Source organism: Heloderma suspectum, chromosome 6 (genome assembly GCF_057233095.1).
Source record: "Heloderma suspectum isolate Gila_16-S chromosome 6, 16-S_ref, whole genome shotgun sequence".
NCBI lineage: Eukaryota > Metazoa > Chordata > Lepidosauria > Squamata > Helodermatidae > Heloderma > Heloderma suspectum.
In genome coordinates, this window is record NC_139463.1 from 128,057,111 (window position 1) to 128,074,032 (window position 16,922).

Sequence of the window (16,922 nt, forward strand, 5' to 3'; positions counted from 1 at the left end):
GAAGGCCTGGCGTGCTCTGGTCCATGGGATCACGAAGAGGCGGACGCGACTGAACCACTGAACAACAACAAGAAGACAGGAGCTGCCTGCTGGATTAGAGCAGGAGCTGCTGTTGGGGGAGCAAGGAAGAAGACAGCAAAGCATCTGTTACTGCAGAGAGCCCGGAGCCTCCCTTCACCCTAATCTGTTAGGGATTGCAGAAAAGCTTTTGGGGGAGGGAGACCTGAGGCCCCAGGTGTTCTCATGTTTAGGGACTGAGTCCTACTCTACCAATGCCTTGTGGGAGGGGGGTGCTGCTGGGGTCTGTCTTCTCCTGCACCAACATAAGATGCCCAGCTGGATTGCCCCAACCTGGTGCCCTCCAGATGCGCTGGACTACAGCTCCCATAATCCGCCAGCCAGCCATGCCCTGGCTGTGCCTAACCTGCGAGGATTCCTCAACCACTGAGGTGGCACCAATGGAGCCTGAGGGGTGAGGCACAGATGCTCTGCCATTGTCTGGAGAGCAGAGCCATTAGCATGGTTACAAAGCCAACATCTCTTTGAGGGAAATAAATACTTTTATTAAGCCAAACCAAAGGCTGCAAAAGTGTGCAAGCTTTGGCAATCTCCAGATCACGTCGTCAGACAAAATATTACAAAAAGATCTGGAGATCTCAGAAGCTCACTTACGATGTTGCGACTTGTATTGCCCTAAAATGGATTTTGAATTTTTTTCCCCCAAAGGCCAAAACAGCTTTGATTTTTACAAAGCCAGTTTCTCAGGGCATCTCTGATCCCTGAGCTCAGGTCCACCTCAGCCAGTTTGTGCATCTAGCAGATGAGGATGAAACTTAGCTGCTTGTGCATTTGTGTGTTCATGGGATGAATCAGTGACTGAAGGGAGTTGAGCAAGAACCCCAAAGGGCTGAGAAGGTGATGAGGAAGAATGTCTTTCATCCTCAGCTGCTAAATCATCCTTCCCCAATCTGGCACCTTCCGCCATGCTGGGCCTAACTCTCATAGTCCAACACACTTGGAAGGCCTCAGGTTGCAGAAGGCTGGTATAGCAATACATTCTGCAAGTTAAAGTTGTGCCTCCTTTTGCCTTTGTGATCTCCTGGCCTTTCAGTTGCATTATGCAGGAAGACTTACACCCACTTTCTCCACACCTCCATTTATAAACCTCTTAATTCCCCTGCTTTTGGTCCTCTTTTCTCCAAGCTAAAAACACAGAAGAGCCCTGCTGGATCAGAGCAAGGGTCCATCAAGTCTAGCATTCTGGTCACAGTGGCCAACCAGCTGCTCACTGGAAACCCACAAGCAGGACAGGAGTGCAGCAGCACCTTCCTGCTCATGTTCCCCAGCCCCTGTGTACACAGGCATCCCGTCTCTGATACTGGAAGTAGCATATAGTCATCAGGGCTGGTAGCCACTGATAATCTTATCCTCAATGAACTTATCCAATCCCCTTTATAAAGCCATCCAACTTGGGGGCCATTACTATGTCTTGTGGTAGTGAATGCCATGGCAGTTGGAAGGGTGGCCTCCAGTCCCAGCCTGCCCACACTTTGGGGTCATCAGCAGAGGCCCTTCTCACTTGCCCACCAGTAAGGCCAGTGAGTACAAGGGACAGTGGTGGTCTTCACAGTGGTGGCCCAGGCCTCTGGAATAAACTTCTGTCAGGGGTTCATCAGGCCCTTTCCTTGCAGGTCTTCAAGAAAGCTCTGAAGACCCACCTGTTCTCATAGGCCTTCCCGTAATATCTGGGCTGCTACTTGTATTGGAAAGTTCTATTTTTGTTAATCCTGGGGATTTTTATTGAATACGTTTGGACTGAATTTTATCCACTTTGTTTTTTTTAAATCTTGTATGTTGCCTTGAGAGGGTTCCACCTTGAAAGGCCGCCTAAAAATAATTTAAAATTCAAAATACTTTTTTGGGTCTCATCCCCTTTTAAAGCCATCCAAATTGGTGGCCATTACTACGTCTCGTAGTGACTTCCACAGTTTAGACTATGCACTGTGTGAAGAAGGGCTTCCTTCTGGGAGTGGCCCATCTTCCATGTGCAGTGTCGATTTATGAACAAGCATTTCCATACTGGCTCTAATTTTCAGCCTGTTTCCCAACGTTCCGTATGGCCACAATGTCCCTTTTTTTCAGCTGTTGTACGCTGGATCAGCATCCATGGAACTGTCTATGACCACCACCCACAGGCGCTACCCTGGCCACCAGCAGCCCAGCCAGCATAGGTGTGCTTGCAACCTATTGGAACAGCCCCTTCAGAGAGCTGGAAGCAACATGGGGGGGGGGGCAGCAACAGCACTCCTGTTCCCTGGAAGGAGGGTGGGACCTTTTCCCTCTGCACCTGTCCTAGCATGAAGAGGTGCAGAGGGAAAAGGTGCTAGGGTTAGCTGCCCCCTAGCATTGCAGGGGGCAGCTAACCAAGGGCACGAGCAGCTGCCCGTTTCCTGCTCTGGCACAGGAGAAATACAGCCTCTTCTCCACCTTTAACTACCTTCTGCATAGCTTCCAAATCTCAGGAAGTCCTAGTTCCCCTCTATTCAGCACTGGCTAGGCCTCAGCTGGAGTACTGTGTCCAGTTCTGGGCACCGCACTTTAAGAAGGATGCAGACAAGCTGGAGAGGGTTCAGAGGAGGGCAACGAAGATGATCAGGGGACTGGAAACAGCCCTACGAGGAGAGACTGAAAGAACTGGGCATGTTTAGCCTGGAGAAGACTTGAGGGGAGATAGGATAGCGCTCTTCAAGGACTTGAAAGGTTGTCACAGACAGGAAGGCCAGGATCTCTTCTCCATCATCCCAGAGTGCAGGACACGGAATAATGAGCTCAAGTGACAGGAAGCTAGATCCCAGCTGAACATCAGGAGAAACTTCCTGTTAGAGCAATACAGCAATGGAACCAATGACCTGGGGAGGCGGTGGGCTCTCCCACACTGGAGGCATTCAAGACGAGGCTGGACATCCACCGGTCAGGGATGCTTTGACTTGGATTCCTCCATTGAGCAGGGGTTGGACTCGATGGTCTTGTAGGCCCCTTCCAACCCTACTGTTCTATGGTTCTGCATTCACTGATCCTCTGGCTGGTAGCCAAAGGGAGAGTCGTCCCTGTCCCAGTGTCCTCTGACTGGTGTGACACTGACACTGTCCCAGTGTCCTCTGACTACTGCCAGCAGTGTCCTCTGACTGGTGTGGTGGGGAGCTAGGCACATTCTGAGCCACATTCTGGTGAGTGCTGAGAAAGAATCTGGACTTAGTTAACCAGGAGTACACAAGCATGATCTGTTCCAATCAACAAAACTCAGTCTCTATAAACTCAGTCTTTTATTCTTTTTTGTTTTTTTAAAAAAAGTATTTTTGAAAAGTAGTTACATCCATTACAAAATATACCTCCCTATTTCTCATGACATCCCCAAAAATCTAGCTGAGAGTTCTTCTCTCTCCCCTGCCTCTCCTTAAACAAGCAAGGACTTGGAGAAAGCAACTGACCTAGGGGGCCGCTCCATGTGGTCGTAACCCCATTAAAAAGGGGCCTGCTGGCAGGAGTTCCTACCCCCCCCCCATGCACAATTTCCTTCATTGTTTAAAAAAAGTTCTGTACATTTCCCCTTGTTCCATACAGCTGCATGTACATGCAGCAGGCACGCTCAGCCCCTCTGCTGTGTTTTCCACACTGTGGCACACCAGCTTCTGCGTGCTGTCAGAGATGGGTCAGAGGGGTGGTGCTGTTGAACCCCAGCTGTGGACAGGGGTGCTGAGGGAGGCAGTACTGGGCTGCCCCATCAGCCACATCGCAGCCCTGCAAGCCGTAGGCGGCCATCATGTCGTGGAAGTCGCCAAGCGGGTGGAGCTGCTGCTGCTGCAGGCCGTCCTGCTTCACCATTGTGGCGACTGCTGGAGCAGACGGTGGGGTGCCGAAAGCCAGGCTGCTGTGGGGAAAGACAGTGTTTTAATCAATGGATCGTGGCCTGGCCGAGCTCATTTTAGTTCAATCATTTAACTAAACATTTCTTGGCTGCCTTGTGGGGGCTGGAGCCCCCTCCAGATGGCTTGCAACGTTAAAACGTGTACAGTGAAAGACGGATACAATAATAAGGCAGCAAACATTCATAGAACAGTGGACGCCAGCGATAAAACATTGCTTAAACCCTACAGTGCAGCTGCTGAGCAGAACAGCCCAGGCAAACACAGATGGGGAGGCAGAGCAAGCGCGTGGATCTTTGGGGCTTTCCTAAGAGCCTGCAAGGGCGGGCCCCGATGCCTTGGCCAATAGGGCTCGTTCCCCCAGGAGGCTGCTCTCCACTGACCAGCTCTCACACAGCAAGTGGCCTGTGGGACTGAAGTAGTTCGTCATGGGCCAAACCAACATGGCGGGGTGTGTGTGTGTGCAAAAGCTGACATGGAGGGCGGAGGGTGCTCAAGCGCACTCCGATCATAACAGAAAAGAGCCCTGCTTCTCACAGTGGCCAGCCAGGACTGAGGAGCCCACTGTGACCCCTCCCCACATCCACAGCGCACTCCCCCCGCCCCCAGCACCATTCTCAGAGACAAGCTGACAGGCTGCTCCTCCACCTGCCAGTGGGCCTCATCCCACCATCACCAGGTCTGGCAGCCAGTTCCTCTGTTAATGAGGCTGGAGGGAGGGAGGGAAGCTGCCATTTAGAGCAGCCTCCCCCACCTGGTGCCTTCCAGATGCGTTGGACTACAAGTCCCACCCACCCAATGGCCAAGCCAGCTTGGGACACTGGGTGTTGCAGTCCAGCACATCTGGAAGGGGCAGCAGGCTTGGGGAGGCTGCTGTCAGGGGAGGCTCCACCCAACCAAATGCCTGGGTCCCCCTTTTTCCAAACTCAAACTTGGATGTGGGACTTCCAAAGAGTGGCGGCGGGCGGGCAAAGACCCAGGGCTCCTGGGCTGTCGGGGGCAGGGGAGGGACCTGCCCCTTGCTGAGACCAGCAAGCGCCTCCCAGCACCAGCACCTGCCCTGCCCCTGCGGGCAGAGAAAGCTAATCCCCCTGGGGCCCGTGGGCGGGCCAGGGCTGCATTCCACAGCCAGCCTGTTCCTCCAGTTCTGGCGGAGAGCCCCCAAACCTGTCTGGGCCTGCCTGCCACCACTCGACTGCCACCTCTTCCCAGGGGAACCAGGAAAGGGGCCCAGCTGCTCTGCGTACCACGCCCCCCCCCACGCCCAGAACCCAGAAGTCCAGGCTCAAAGCCTGATCACTCTCCTTCCAGCGAGCAGCCAGGGGTCCATCTGGTGCCCCCAGCCGCAGAGCTGCCTCCTCTCCGTGTTGGGACTGGGCCAGGCCACGGCCGGTCATGACCCCGGTGGCACAGCTCTCCCCATGCGTGTCTGCATCGCAGGGCAGGGTGGGGCTGTGCCCTGCCCCTGGAGAGCACCCAAGGAGCTAGCACCCCAGGGGGAGGCCACACCCAACGTGCCAGCCCAGCGCAGCACCCACCCAGCTTGCTGGGGCATGACAGGCAAGCTAGGTCGGGGGCAGCCAGCCAGGATTCTCCAGGAAGGAAGTGCCACCTGGTAGGTTTGGACAAGAGGCTTTTCTCCTGTTGAAACTCCTGGGTCTTTCCCATAGGGCCTTCTGGGTTCTATGCACAAGAGGGGGCATGGACCTAGAGAATGCATCTCGCAGCCTTTCCCAACTGGCTCCCTCCAGATGGGTTGGACTACAACTCCATTCATACCCAGCCAGCAGACTGGGGGATAATAGGAGTTGCAGTCCAGCCGAACTGGAGGGCGCCAGTTGGGAAAGGCTGTCTTGTAGGATTGGGGCAAGGTATCACCTCACCCTACACATCAGCCTTTTGAAGCCAGAGTTCCCCATCCAATGTTACTAGGGGAATTTCCCCGACTACTAGGCCCTGCTGCCTTCAGAGACCCAGGCGTCCCAGCCTCCTTAGCACAACCACCAGGTGCCTGATATTTAACCCAACCCAGTATCTCAGCGCCCCCCAGGGAAAGCGGGGGGGGGGCTCTTAGAGCAGCTGTTGCTGCGTTCCAAAGAGTCTTCCTCGCACCCTCAACCGGTGGGGTGACACCAGAGTAGCGTCGCGTCGTCCCCCCCGCCCGCATTTAGGACGGGGGTGTTACTTGAGGCAGCTGCAATCAAGAGGCACCAGATTCAAATATCCAGTTTGGAAAGGCTGCTTCGCGCATCACAAATTTCCACAAAGGAATTCGCGTGAAAGTTGCACTGTGCAAAGGCCACCGAGTGGCGTTTTTGGTGGGTTTTTTGCGGGGGGGGAGCTTGGGGTAAACAAGCCTCAGAGGAGTCGGTTTTCAGGCTCCCCGTCTCCCTGCAGACGAAGGCGACACTCGCGCGCTGCACCCAAGACTAGTCCTGCACGCCCGTTTCCCTTAAAGAAAACGGCCGGGCAAAGAGCTCCGATCCATCTTCTGCGCAACTCCGCCCTTACATCCTCGGAAGTAAGTCCCGCTCGGCCGCACTGCTGTCCTCACTCCCCGGGAAAGGCGCAGAGGATCGCGGCCTGAGCCACTCTACCCTACTCGGACACTACCGGACTTCCTCCCGAGCAAGCCCGCCTGGCACTGCGCTGCGGGAAGGCGAGAACGTTCGACACCGGGGAACGAGGAAGGCGCGCCCGGTTCAGACGACCAAGAGACGCGTGTCCGGCGTCCAAACTCCAAGTAGAGCAAACCCATTTAAAGGGCGGGGACTTGAGGTGCCCACGACTAACTTCAGTCCCACTTATTGCAATAGGCCTGCTCGAAGTACGATTCATGGCGGGGTTTGCCCCCGGGACTCGTTCCGCGGGACAAACCGGCCAGTTTGCCAGTCGTGCCGGGCTGAAAGCACCTCCAGGATGGGCGCGGCGCGACCCCCCGCCCCGCGAAAAGCCCGCGGCCAGAGCGGCCCTGGGTTCGAAAGTCGGCCCCCGCCGCAGCCCGCGCGCCCCGTCGAGCGCCAGCCCTTACCTGTAGGCGCCGTAGTCATAGCGGAGTCCCGCCGGCGCCGCACAGCGGCCGCTGGCGGCCAGGGCCAGCCCGTCGGGGCCCGGGGGCCCGCCGTAGCCCGGCCGGCGGGGCGAGGCGGGGAAGGCGGCGGCGGCCCTCTCCCGGGCGGCGGCGGGGCGTCCCTTGCGGCGCGGCCGGTACTTGTAGTCGGGGTGGTCCTTCATGTGGCGCGCGCGCAGCCGCTTGGCCTCGTCGACGAAGGGCCGCTTCTCGGCCTCGGCCAGCCGCTTCCAGGCGGCGCCCAGCCGCTTCGAGATCTCCGAGTTGTGCATCTTGGGGTGCTGCTGCGCCATCAGCCGCCGCTGCGCGCTCGACCACACCATGAAGGCGTTCATGGGCCGCTTCACCTTCTCCAGCGGGTCCTCGACGGGCGGCGGCGGGGGCAGCGAGGGCGCCCCTGGCGCGGGCGGCGGCGCCCCCGCCCCCTCCTCCGCCGGGAAGAGACCCCCGAACATCCTCGGCGGCGGCGTGGCTCGGGAGGGCGCCGACTAGCGATCCTCGAGGGCCCCGGCCGAACGCGCTCCGTCTCGCAATGGGCAGCACGTGCCGCGCCGGCGCCCCAGATATAGCCGGCCGCCGAGGCCGCGCCCCCGGCCCGGCCCGCCCCTCACCGGCCGCCCCCTCCTGCTCGGCCTTCCCCTCCAGCTGGGGCGGGGGACTGCGACTCCCAGCATCCCCGGCCACCTTGGCCTCGATGTCCGACGCACCTCCCGGGCGCCAGGCTGGGCGAGGCCGCTCTCGGTCGCGTCCGCAGGCCCGGCCTTGCCGCTCTTCGACGGCGCGGCGCCAGAAGCGGTTGCCCATCTCCTGCCGATCAAAGCGCCCGGAGGTCCGCCAGCCCCTGCCCGGCGCCCTCCCGCCGTGTTGGGCTGCAGCCCCCCTAATCCCCCAGGGCTGGCTGCCATGGGGGTTGCGGTCCAGCGCGGCGGGAGGGCGCCGGGTTGGGGGAGAGCTATCGCAGGAGCTCCTGGAGCCCAGGAGCCGCGCTCCCCACGTCTAGAACCAGGCGCAACTTCCGCCGCCTTATGCCAAGAGAGGCCCCCGTGCACCCCCCCGCGGAAGCCGAGCACTTTCCGCGGGGTGGGCGCTGCCCTGCCCAAAGCCACCCGTGTTCCCTTCACCCCACTCTGTGGCCGGTGGTTGCCGCGGGCCCAGCGTGGGCCGCGGACGCGTCTTGCCCTCCGAGAGAAGGGCCTGGACTCTTGGACCCTCCAGTACCATCAGGCATGGCACCCTTCTGGCTGGGTTGTCTGGACTGGGCCCTGGAGGAATGACATTGCAGGGGTTCTGCTCCTACTTGGATGGTCTGTTCCAGAGGGGGATTATTGCTCTGGCCCCATGGCAGTTCTGCCATGATGTTCCGAAAGCCTCTATTTATTCATTTTCTTTGAAATGCTTAATTCCCACCCTTCCCCATGGAGCCAAAGGCAGCATACATGATCCTCCTCCTATCCATTTCATCCTCACCACAGCCCTGAGAGGTAGGCCAGACTGAGAGTCCCTGACTGGCCCAAAGTCACCCAGGGAGCTTCCAGGCCGAGTGGGGACTAGAACCTGGGCCTCCCGAGTCCAGCACTCAAACCACTTCTTTCATTTTTAGATCCCACCTTATCTGCTAAATGAAGGTGGTATGTAACAATTTAAAACAAAACCTTAAAACAATAAAAACAAGAACATTAAAAACAGCGAAACCAGTAAATATTAAAACAACACATTTTCTTAAGGCCAAGAGAGTGAGTACCAACCATAATTCTTGAGGGAGCGCATTCTATAGTTTGGGGACAACAGTATGGTGTAGTGGTTAGAGTGCTGGACTGGGATTTGGGAGACCTAGGTTCAAGTCCCCACTTGTCCATGAAGCTCACTGGGTGACTTTGGGCCAGTCACTGACTCTCAGCCTAACCTACCCCACAGGGCTGTTGTTGAGGATAAAATGGATAGGAGGACCATGCAAGCCACCTTGGGTTCCCCGCAAAAGGAAAAAGGGTGGGATAATGGGTAAAATAAATAAGCACAGGAGAAAGCTCTTTCACGTGTGCCAGAACAAGGGGCCTCTGCGGACAGTGGGCCCTCCAAAGGCTGCAGCTGCAGCTCTTAATACCTGGGCAGGCTCATGGCGAGACCTGTGTGAGCCACCGGGAGGGGTCATCCGGAGAGGGGGGCTGAGGTGTCTCCAATACGCAGATGACCCCCGGCCCTGTCTCTGTTTTTAATCCAAGCAAGGTGAGGCGGTGAGTGCTCTGAACCAGTGCCTGGGTGAGGTCAGGGGCTGGATGAGGGCCAATAACCTGAGAGGCCCGATCCAGGTAAGTCAGATGTACTGTTAGGAGGTGCTGCTTCTGCCTGGATGAGTGATAGTCAACCCATTCTGGAGGGGGTGGCACCCCCTTCAAGGACCAGGTTCACAGTCTGGGGGTGCGCCTTTGTTCAGCCAAACTTCAAAATGGGAAAGGTCTTGGGGAGGGGCACATTCCTTCTGTGGGTGGGGTCAAATCAGATTATTAACACGTTAAATCTACTCAGAAGTAAGGAGGATGAGGCTTCCTCATGTTTTCTCAGAAGAAAGCAGGGCTGAATTCCCCAGTAGCACTTTCAAACAGAGTCCCAAATGCTGAGCTGCTACGCATTCCAAGGTTAATGACATTATCTCCTATCAGTGATGGGAGATAACAGCAAGAGAAGCCGGTGGCTGGATGGGAAACCCCCACAGCCGCATCCAGCCCTGTCCTACAGCGGCACAGGTGGCAGAGCACCTTTTATCAGTGTAGATCTGGAGTCTCCAACATGTGCCCACAGACCCCTCTGTGCACCCCCACCAGGCTATGTGCCCCTCCCGGTTTGTATTCTAATAGTTTTAAAAATGAAATCCATGTTTTGGCTTTTTAACTGGGACGCTGGCCCACTGCAAAGCAGCGCTGTGGCCATCGCTATTTCCAAGGATGTCTTGGGGCCCCAGAGGCATTCTTGGAGAAGAAACATGGCGGGGGCCGGCCCTGTATTCTGAAGCATTCCCAGCCGCCCAGAAAAAGGGAAAAGGTCCGCTGGTGGTGTCAGGGAGAGCCCTGCGGGGCCAAGAGGAGCAGGGAGCAAAGGGATCTTACATGGTGTGTGTTTTGGCCTCAGATTTGTGTGCTTATTTGAAGTGTGTCTTTGCCACCCCACGGCCAAAAAGGCTCTGAAAGCGGCATGCGCACAATCCATTAGGCAAGAGAGCCCCTGCCCCCACAGTCTTACTACCTAAAAAGACACGACACACACAAGGAGAAAGGGATGGGGGGGATGAATTATTTCAGCTGGGCTGGGGAAGGGCCTCCCCCTGTGTCTCCCTCAGCGCAGCTTGCTGGAACAGCTGCTGGTGTGCGTGTTTCTCTGAGAACCACATTTGCCTTCTGCAAAATGGGTATTTTGTTGTCCACTGTGTGGGGGGGAAATATGTGATTTGGTGCTCAGACCCTGCCACTGCCTTGCTCTCAGCTTCTTGGCCAAGTTATGTCTTTCGGGCCTCCTCAAGCTGCCTTCTGTGAAGTGGGTGCTGGAGAAGGAAACGCTGGGTTCCAGAGTGGCTTGTGTTCTGGAGCCCAGGCTGGCCATCTGGGAAATGGGTGTTTTGTGACTGGCAACACCCATGACAGCCATTTTGTGAGAGCACCCACAACACTCTCAAAATTCCAGATGTGCCCCCAGACCCAACACACTTGGGGATCCCGGCTTATTTATTTTACATATTTGTATACCATTCTATATCTATAACAGATTCCGGAGCAGTGAACGTAAGTGGTACAGTAGTAAAAAGATAAAAACACTATATTAAAATTACTTTTAAAACAATGCCATAAAAACCGTGGCTGGTCATTTAAGGAATGCTTCCTGGAACAGAACTGTTTTGTGGGGGCGCCAGAAGCAATGCTGTGTTGGCACCTGCCTGACCTCCAAAGGCAGGAAGTTCTGCAGAAAGGGGGCCACCGCACTGAAGGCTCTTCTCCGGGTTGCCTTCTTCTCTGGACATATGGCCCAGCTGGGCCATAGGTCCATGTGGAACCACCAGGAACGTGCCCTCTGATGACCTCAGTGACGAGGCAGGTTGGTAAGGGAGAAGGCGCTCTCTCAGGTACCTGGTCACAAATTCTTTAGGGCTTTACACACGAGTACCAAAACCTCAAGCCTCGCCTGGTAGTGGATAGGCAGCCAGTGCAGTTCCCTCGGCAAAGGAGTTGCACGCTGAAAAGAGGCAGCTCCCAACAACAGCCGAGCTGCTGCATTCTGCACTCGCTCCAGCTTCCGGAGCAGCCCCACAGAGAGCGCGTTGCAGTAACCCAGTCTTGGGGTTACTGGTGCCTGGACCACTTAAACTGAAATACCAGCTGTGACCTGACCAAACCAGAGATAGCCTTGCTCTGCTCTGCTCCCCTTTGAATCAGGGCAAGGCGTTCTCTGGGCAGCTGCCTTTGAAAGAGGTTCGGGTACTCCAGGCAGAGTATGGATACTCCAGGCAGCCCAAAATGGGGCAGTAAAGTTGTGACCTGGGACTGGTCAATGGGACCCTATCACACCAGTGCTTTGCCATCTGCTCCGGCTTCTGGTGCATTTCCAGGCCCAATTCATTGTGCTGCTAGTAATAAGCCTTAAGCCCTAAACAGCATGGGCTGACGTTACCTGAAGGATTACCTCCTCTCATATATAGCTATGCGGCCGTATTTGCAAACTTAAAACCTTCTAGTGCTTTTTAAATTCTTTGCATTAACGTTATCTCCTGCTGCTAGTTTTATTTTCGTGGTATGGAGTTTTATCCTGCTCCAGACTGCTTGCATACTACTTTTTTAGGATTTTAAAATTTTACTGTAAAGTACCCAAATGCCCAGAGAATCTTGTTATTGGGCAATAGATAAAATACTGTAAATAAACATTTGTCCTAGCCCAGAATGAAAAGCGGTTCCCTATTTATTGCTTGACAACATAAAAGTCACAGGAGTTTGAGAACTGAAGGCAGCTGATGTCTATGTCCTTGTTTTGCAGGGGTCTATAATAGAGCAGATGGAGTTAGTCCCAAAGAGTAGGTGAAATGTTCTCTCTTACTCAGGTCAGGTATCAACACCCAGCCTGCTGGGTGGGGCATATGTGGGCAGATGCCTTGCTTGCCCCACTTACGACCCTCCTGTGGCACCTGCTGCAACCAACCACCCGGCTTGCCTGCAGGCTTACACAGCAGTGGCAGTGCTACCAGGGGGCAGGAGCAGGCAGGCTTTTGGGTTTCATAAATTACCTTCTTCTGCCTGATGAAGAACTCTATGAACCCCCCAATTTTGCATCATAACAAATTAGAACGTAATCGCTCCTTGTTTCACACTGCTCCTGGTGTGTGCCTGTGTGTGCACGCATGTGTGTGAAAGAGATACAGACATGGAGGCAGGGTAGGTAGGGGGAATTTGGCCTGCGGATTTGACCAGCAGCTTGTCACTGCTTGGAACATCCAACAGAATACGGCAACAAATCATAGAAAGGTGTAGAGCAATGGAGCAGTCAGAACATGTTACTTAAAGCCGAGGAGATCCCATTCAACCACAATGGCTACTAAATGATCTCAGGAAAGTCAGCATAAAGTCACTGGGTTGTGGTGAGGATAGGGAACCCCAAGTATACCACCCAGAAGTCCTTGGAGGAAGGGCAGAATAAAAATGTAATACATTGAACAGCTAAGCAAGCTTCTGCTAGGGTGGATGCTACTTACATGTCAGGCATTCATTCATTACATGTATATCCCCCCTTTCCTCCAAGGTGGCATACATGATTCTCTTCCTCTCGTTTTATCCTCACCATAACCCTGTGAGGTTGAATGGGCCTTAAGAAGCATTGCTAATAACAAGGCAGCAGGAGATGACGGTATCCCAGCTGAACTGTTTAAAATCTTGCAAGATGATGCTGTCAAGGTGATGCATGCCATATGCCAGCAAATTTGGAAAACACAAGAATGGCCATCAGATTGGAAAAAATCAACTTATATCCCCATACCAAAAAAGGGAAGCACCAAAGAATGTTCAAACTATCGAACAGTGGCACTTATTTCACATGCCAGTAAGGTAATGCTCAAGATCTTGCAAGGTAGACCCCAGCAATTCATGGAACGAGAATTGCCAGATGTACAAGCTGGGTTTCGAAAAGGCAGAGGAACTAGACACCAAATTGCCAATATCCACTGGATAATGGAGAACGCCAGGGAGTTTCAGAAAAACATCTATTTCTGTTTTATTGACTATTCTAAAGCCTTTGACTGTGTGGATCATAACAAATTGTGGCAAGTTCTTGGTGGGATGGGGATACCAAGTCATCTTGTCTGCCTCCTGAGGAATCTGTGTAACGACCAAGTAGCAACAGTAAGAACAGACCACGGAACAACGGACTGGTTTAAGATTGGGAAAGGAGTACGGCAGGGCTGTATACTCTCACCCTACCTATTCAACCTGTACGCAGAACACATCATGTGACGTGCTGGGCTTGATGAAGCCAAGGCTGGAGTTAAAATTGCTGGAAGAAACATTAACAATCTCAGTTATGCAGATGATACCACTTTGATGGCTGAAAATGAGGAGGAGCTGAGGGACCTCATGACGAAGGTGAAAGAAGAAAGTGCAAAAGCTGGGTTGCAGTTAAACCTCAAAAAAAACAAGATTATGGCAACCAGCTTGATTGATAACTGGCAAATAGAGGGAGAAAATGTGGAGGCAGTGACAGACTTTGTCTTTCTAGGCGCAAAGATTACTGCAGACGCTGACTGCAGCCAGGAAATCAGAGTTTACTTGTTGGGAGGAGAGCAATGACAAATCTTGATAAAGTAGTGAAGAGCAGAGACATTGCACTGACAACAAAGGTCCGCATAGTTAAAGCAATGGTATTCCCCGTAGTAACCTATGGCTGCGAGAGCTGGACCGTAAGGAAGGCTGAGCGAAGGAAGATAGATGCTTTTGAACTGTGGTGCTGGAGGAAAATTCTGAGAGTGCCTTCGACTGTAAGAAGATCAAACCAGTCCATACTCCAGGAAATAAAGCCAGACTGCTCGCTTGAGCGAATGATATCGAAGGCAAAACTGAAGTACTTTGGCCACATCATGAGAAGACAGGACACCCTGGAGAAGATGCTGATGCTAGGGAAAGTGGAAGGCAAAAGGAAGAGGAGCCGACCAAGGGCAAGATGCATGGATGATATTCTGGAGGTGGCGGACTCGACCCTGGGGGAGCTGGGGGTGGCGACCGCCAACAGGAAGCTCTGGCGTGGGCTGGTCCATGAAATCACAAAGAGTCGGAAGCGACTGAACGACAACAACCCTGTGAGGTAGGCTAGGCTGAGCATCCATCAATGACCCAGAGTCACCCATTGAGCTTCGTGGCCAAGTGGGGACTAGAACCCGGTTTCCCTAGTCCCACACCCTAACCACTACACCAGAGTACAGGATAATTTGGTGCAAGTCCAGGTTCTCTTTGCACATTTTCATCCTCTACAGCGTCCAACCCATTAAGGTCCCTGTGTGAGTTGGTCTTTGACACCTTATCAAATCCCCATTCTCTCCCCCAGGACAGATTTGCAGAGACATCAGGCAAAAGATTACCTTATAAATGGAGATTAATTGCCTCTTGGAAGCCATTCTAGAAGACAAAAGCAAAGCATTTACCAAGGGCTTGGGGGAATGTTAGCCCAATCCAACTCAATTTCAATTTGGGAAAGAGTGGATGAGAAAGCCAGAAGTAACTTTTTTCAGGCTTCCCTTTAAAAAAAAATGTAATTTACAAATAAAGGCAAAAAAGAGAGGAAGAATTGCAGCTTATTGATAACAATAATTACAAGAGTAAATACTGATAGCTGCAGTAGTTCCTCTGCTACAGACACCAAATTAATTTCAGCCAGCTTACAGGAGGTCCCAAGCAATAACGCAGGATGGATCTGCTCCCGCCTCACATTGCCAAATATACACGCAGGGGCTGTTCCCCGTGAGTTCTCCTGCACCAGCCCTAGTGAAACCAACAGGACCTTGCAAGCACACTGCTGTGCTAATTTGAAATGGGGTTTGCGCAGCGCCCTTGCTGGATATGGCCCAAATTTTCATCCGGATTGCTGCACAACACTCCAACCCCATTTTGTCATCTAGGGAAACTGTCCTCCTTCCTCAGTAGGCTGCTGGGGCTGTAGGCTGGGAATGCTCTTTTCCTGGTGAGGCTCCTCTGGTTTTTTAAACACAGCTGCAGAGCAGGCATGCATTCGGCGGGCATAGCTTCCTCCGGCACAAAAATGCCGTGACTGAGCTGCGCCGGTTTAAATGGCTGCTGCCACGCCGCTCTTACAAGCCAGGAGTCGGGCAGCCAGGTGGGAACTGTGTACCTCCAGTTTTCACTTAGTGCAGCCTTCCCCCACCTGGTGCCCTCCAGATGTGCTGGACTGTAACTCCCACCATTCCCAGTCAGCGTGGTCATGGAAGGTGTGATCCAACATATCTGGAGGGGACCAGGTTGGGAAGACCGAACGAGTGCTTTGGCTTGATCTCCCGTTTTCAAGGGAAGCAAAGGGGGGATGGCCATTGAGTATGGGCAGAGGGCCTTTCTCTTATCCAGTGTGGTATAGTGGTTAGTGTCAAACTATAGTTGGGGAGCTCCAGCTTTAACTCTCGCCCCACCCCACTGAGGCAGGGAGCTCACAGGGTCACTCCCACCCTAACCCACCTCATAGGGTAAGTGCAAGAAGAAAACTTGGAGGAAACCAAGTCAGAAAACTGACTTGGATCCCTGCACTGAGCAGGGGGTTGGACTTGATGGTTGGGCCCTTCCAACCCTACTACTATTCTATGATTCTATTCTATGATTCTAGGGGGGGGACACTAAACCTAACCCCAAGCTCCATGGGAGAATGTTGGGATAAACAGAAGACTTTTCCAAGTGCTGGGGCTCACTTGCACCCTAAGAAAGGCACTCCCTGGCCATGCTTCATGGCGTTCCTTCAACTCAGGGCCCAAAATTCATCCCCCAGCACCGGTAATTTGCAGTTACCAAAACCCAAAGCTCATCTCTCCTGCTCTACCTCAAGACGGCAGATGGGCTGTCCCTCCTCTTTCCCCTTGCTGATGGGATTCCCTGCGAAGGGCTCTGGGATGAATATTCAACACACCCAAACAACTCTCCCCTCCCCCCAACCAGGCCTTGCCCAAGCAAAAGCCTTACAGGACACCTGGGGGCCCAGGGAGGAAAAGAGTATGGCAGGTGTAGGAGAAACGGGATGATGCTGCCATTTAAAGTAACATGGGAGGGGAAGAAAATATGCAGGCCTACTGTAGAATAGCTCTGGCTTCTAGTTGCAGCTCAAGGGTTTAATGCTGTCCCTGCTATGAATTCTCCAGGTCAGCTTTCTCCAACCGGGGGTCCCCCAGATGTTGGTCTGCAGCTCCCAGTGTCTGGGAGCTGCAGTCCAACACATCTGGGGGACCCCCGGTTGGGGACGGCTGCTTCAGGTGGTCTTACGCAACACACAGCCTCAGCTCTCATCTGCAGTGCAGAGACACCCTGCCCACCTCTGGCACAAGGTAGCTGCACAGAGCTCCAAGGTTAGAGGGAAAGCGCTTGTCCCAGCGGAAGGGCTGCCTTGAATGCAAGGTATTCTCCTCCATGCCCCACCCCAGAATTATGTGGGGAGGTTTCTAGAGAGAATGTGCAGCCACAGCCCTCTATGCATTGGCCACAGCCAGCTGCCGGACAGCGGATCAAATGTGGGGGGATGTGGGTACTTTCAGCCCTCTCCCCTGCCAAGGACTCATTTTTAATTTACCTAGGGTCTCACAACCTTCAGCACGTTCCTCTCCACAAGCCTAGGAGGCAGGCGACAGTTTGTTCCTACTTTGCTGGCTGTGGGGGGTGTCTGGGGGAAAGGCAGCAACTCGCACCCAAGGCCAACGCACC

At 53.9% G+C, this 16,922-nt stretch overlaps 1 protein-coding gene across 1 annotated transcript; it reads right to left on the reverse strand.

The window, feature by feature from the left end:
• Window positions 1–3,306: 3,306 nt before the first annotated feature.
• Window positions 3,307–7,531, reverse strand: SOX15 (SRY-box transcription factor 15). Its single transcript, XM_084806784.1, has 2 exons — window positions 6,955–7,531; window positions 3,307–3,928 (listed from the first exon to the last, which is right to left on the reverse strand). The coding sequence occupies exons 1-2, from the start codon at window positions 7,446–7,448 to the stop codon at window positions 3,700–3,702; spliced, it is 723 nt and encodes a 240-aa protein (XP_084662910.1). The 5' UTR covers window positions 7,449–7,531; the 3' UTR covers window positions 3,307–3,699.
• Between the last annotated feature and the right edge of the window lie 9,391 nt (window positions 7,532–16,922).

Coding starts and splice junctions, on each gene's coding strand:
- SOX15 (XM_084806784.1), bottom strand. CDS start 7,448: ATGTTCGGGGGTCTCTTCCCGGCGGAGGAGGGGGCGGGGGCGCCGCCG. Junction 3,929..6,954: donor TATGACTACGGCGCCTACAG/GTAAGGGCTGGC, acceptor CTTTCCCCACAG/CAGCCTGGCTTTCGGCACCC.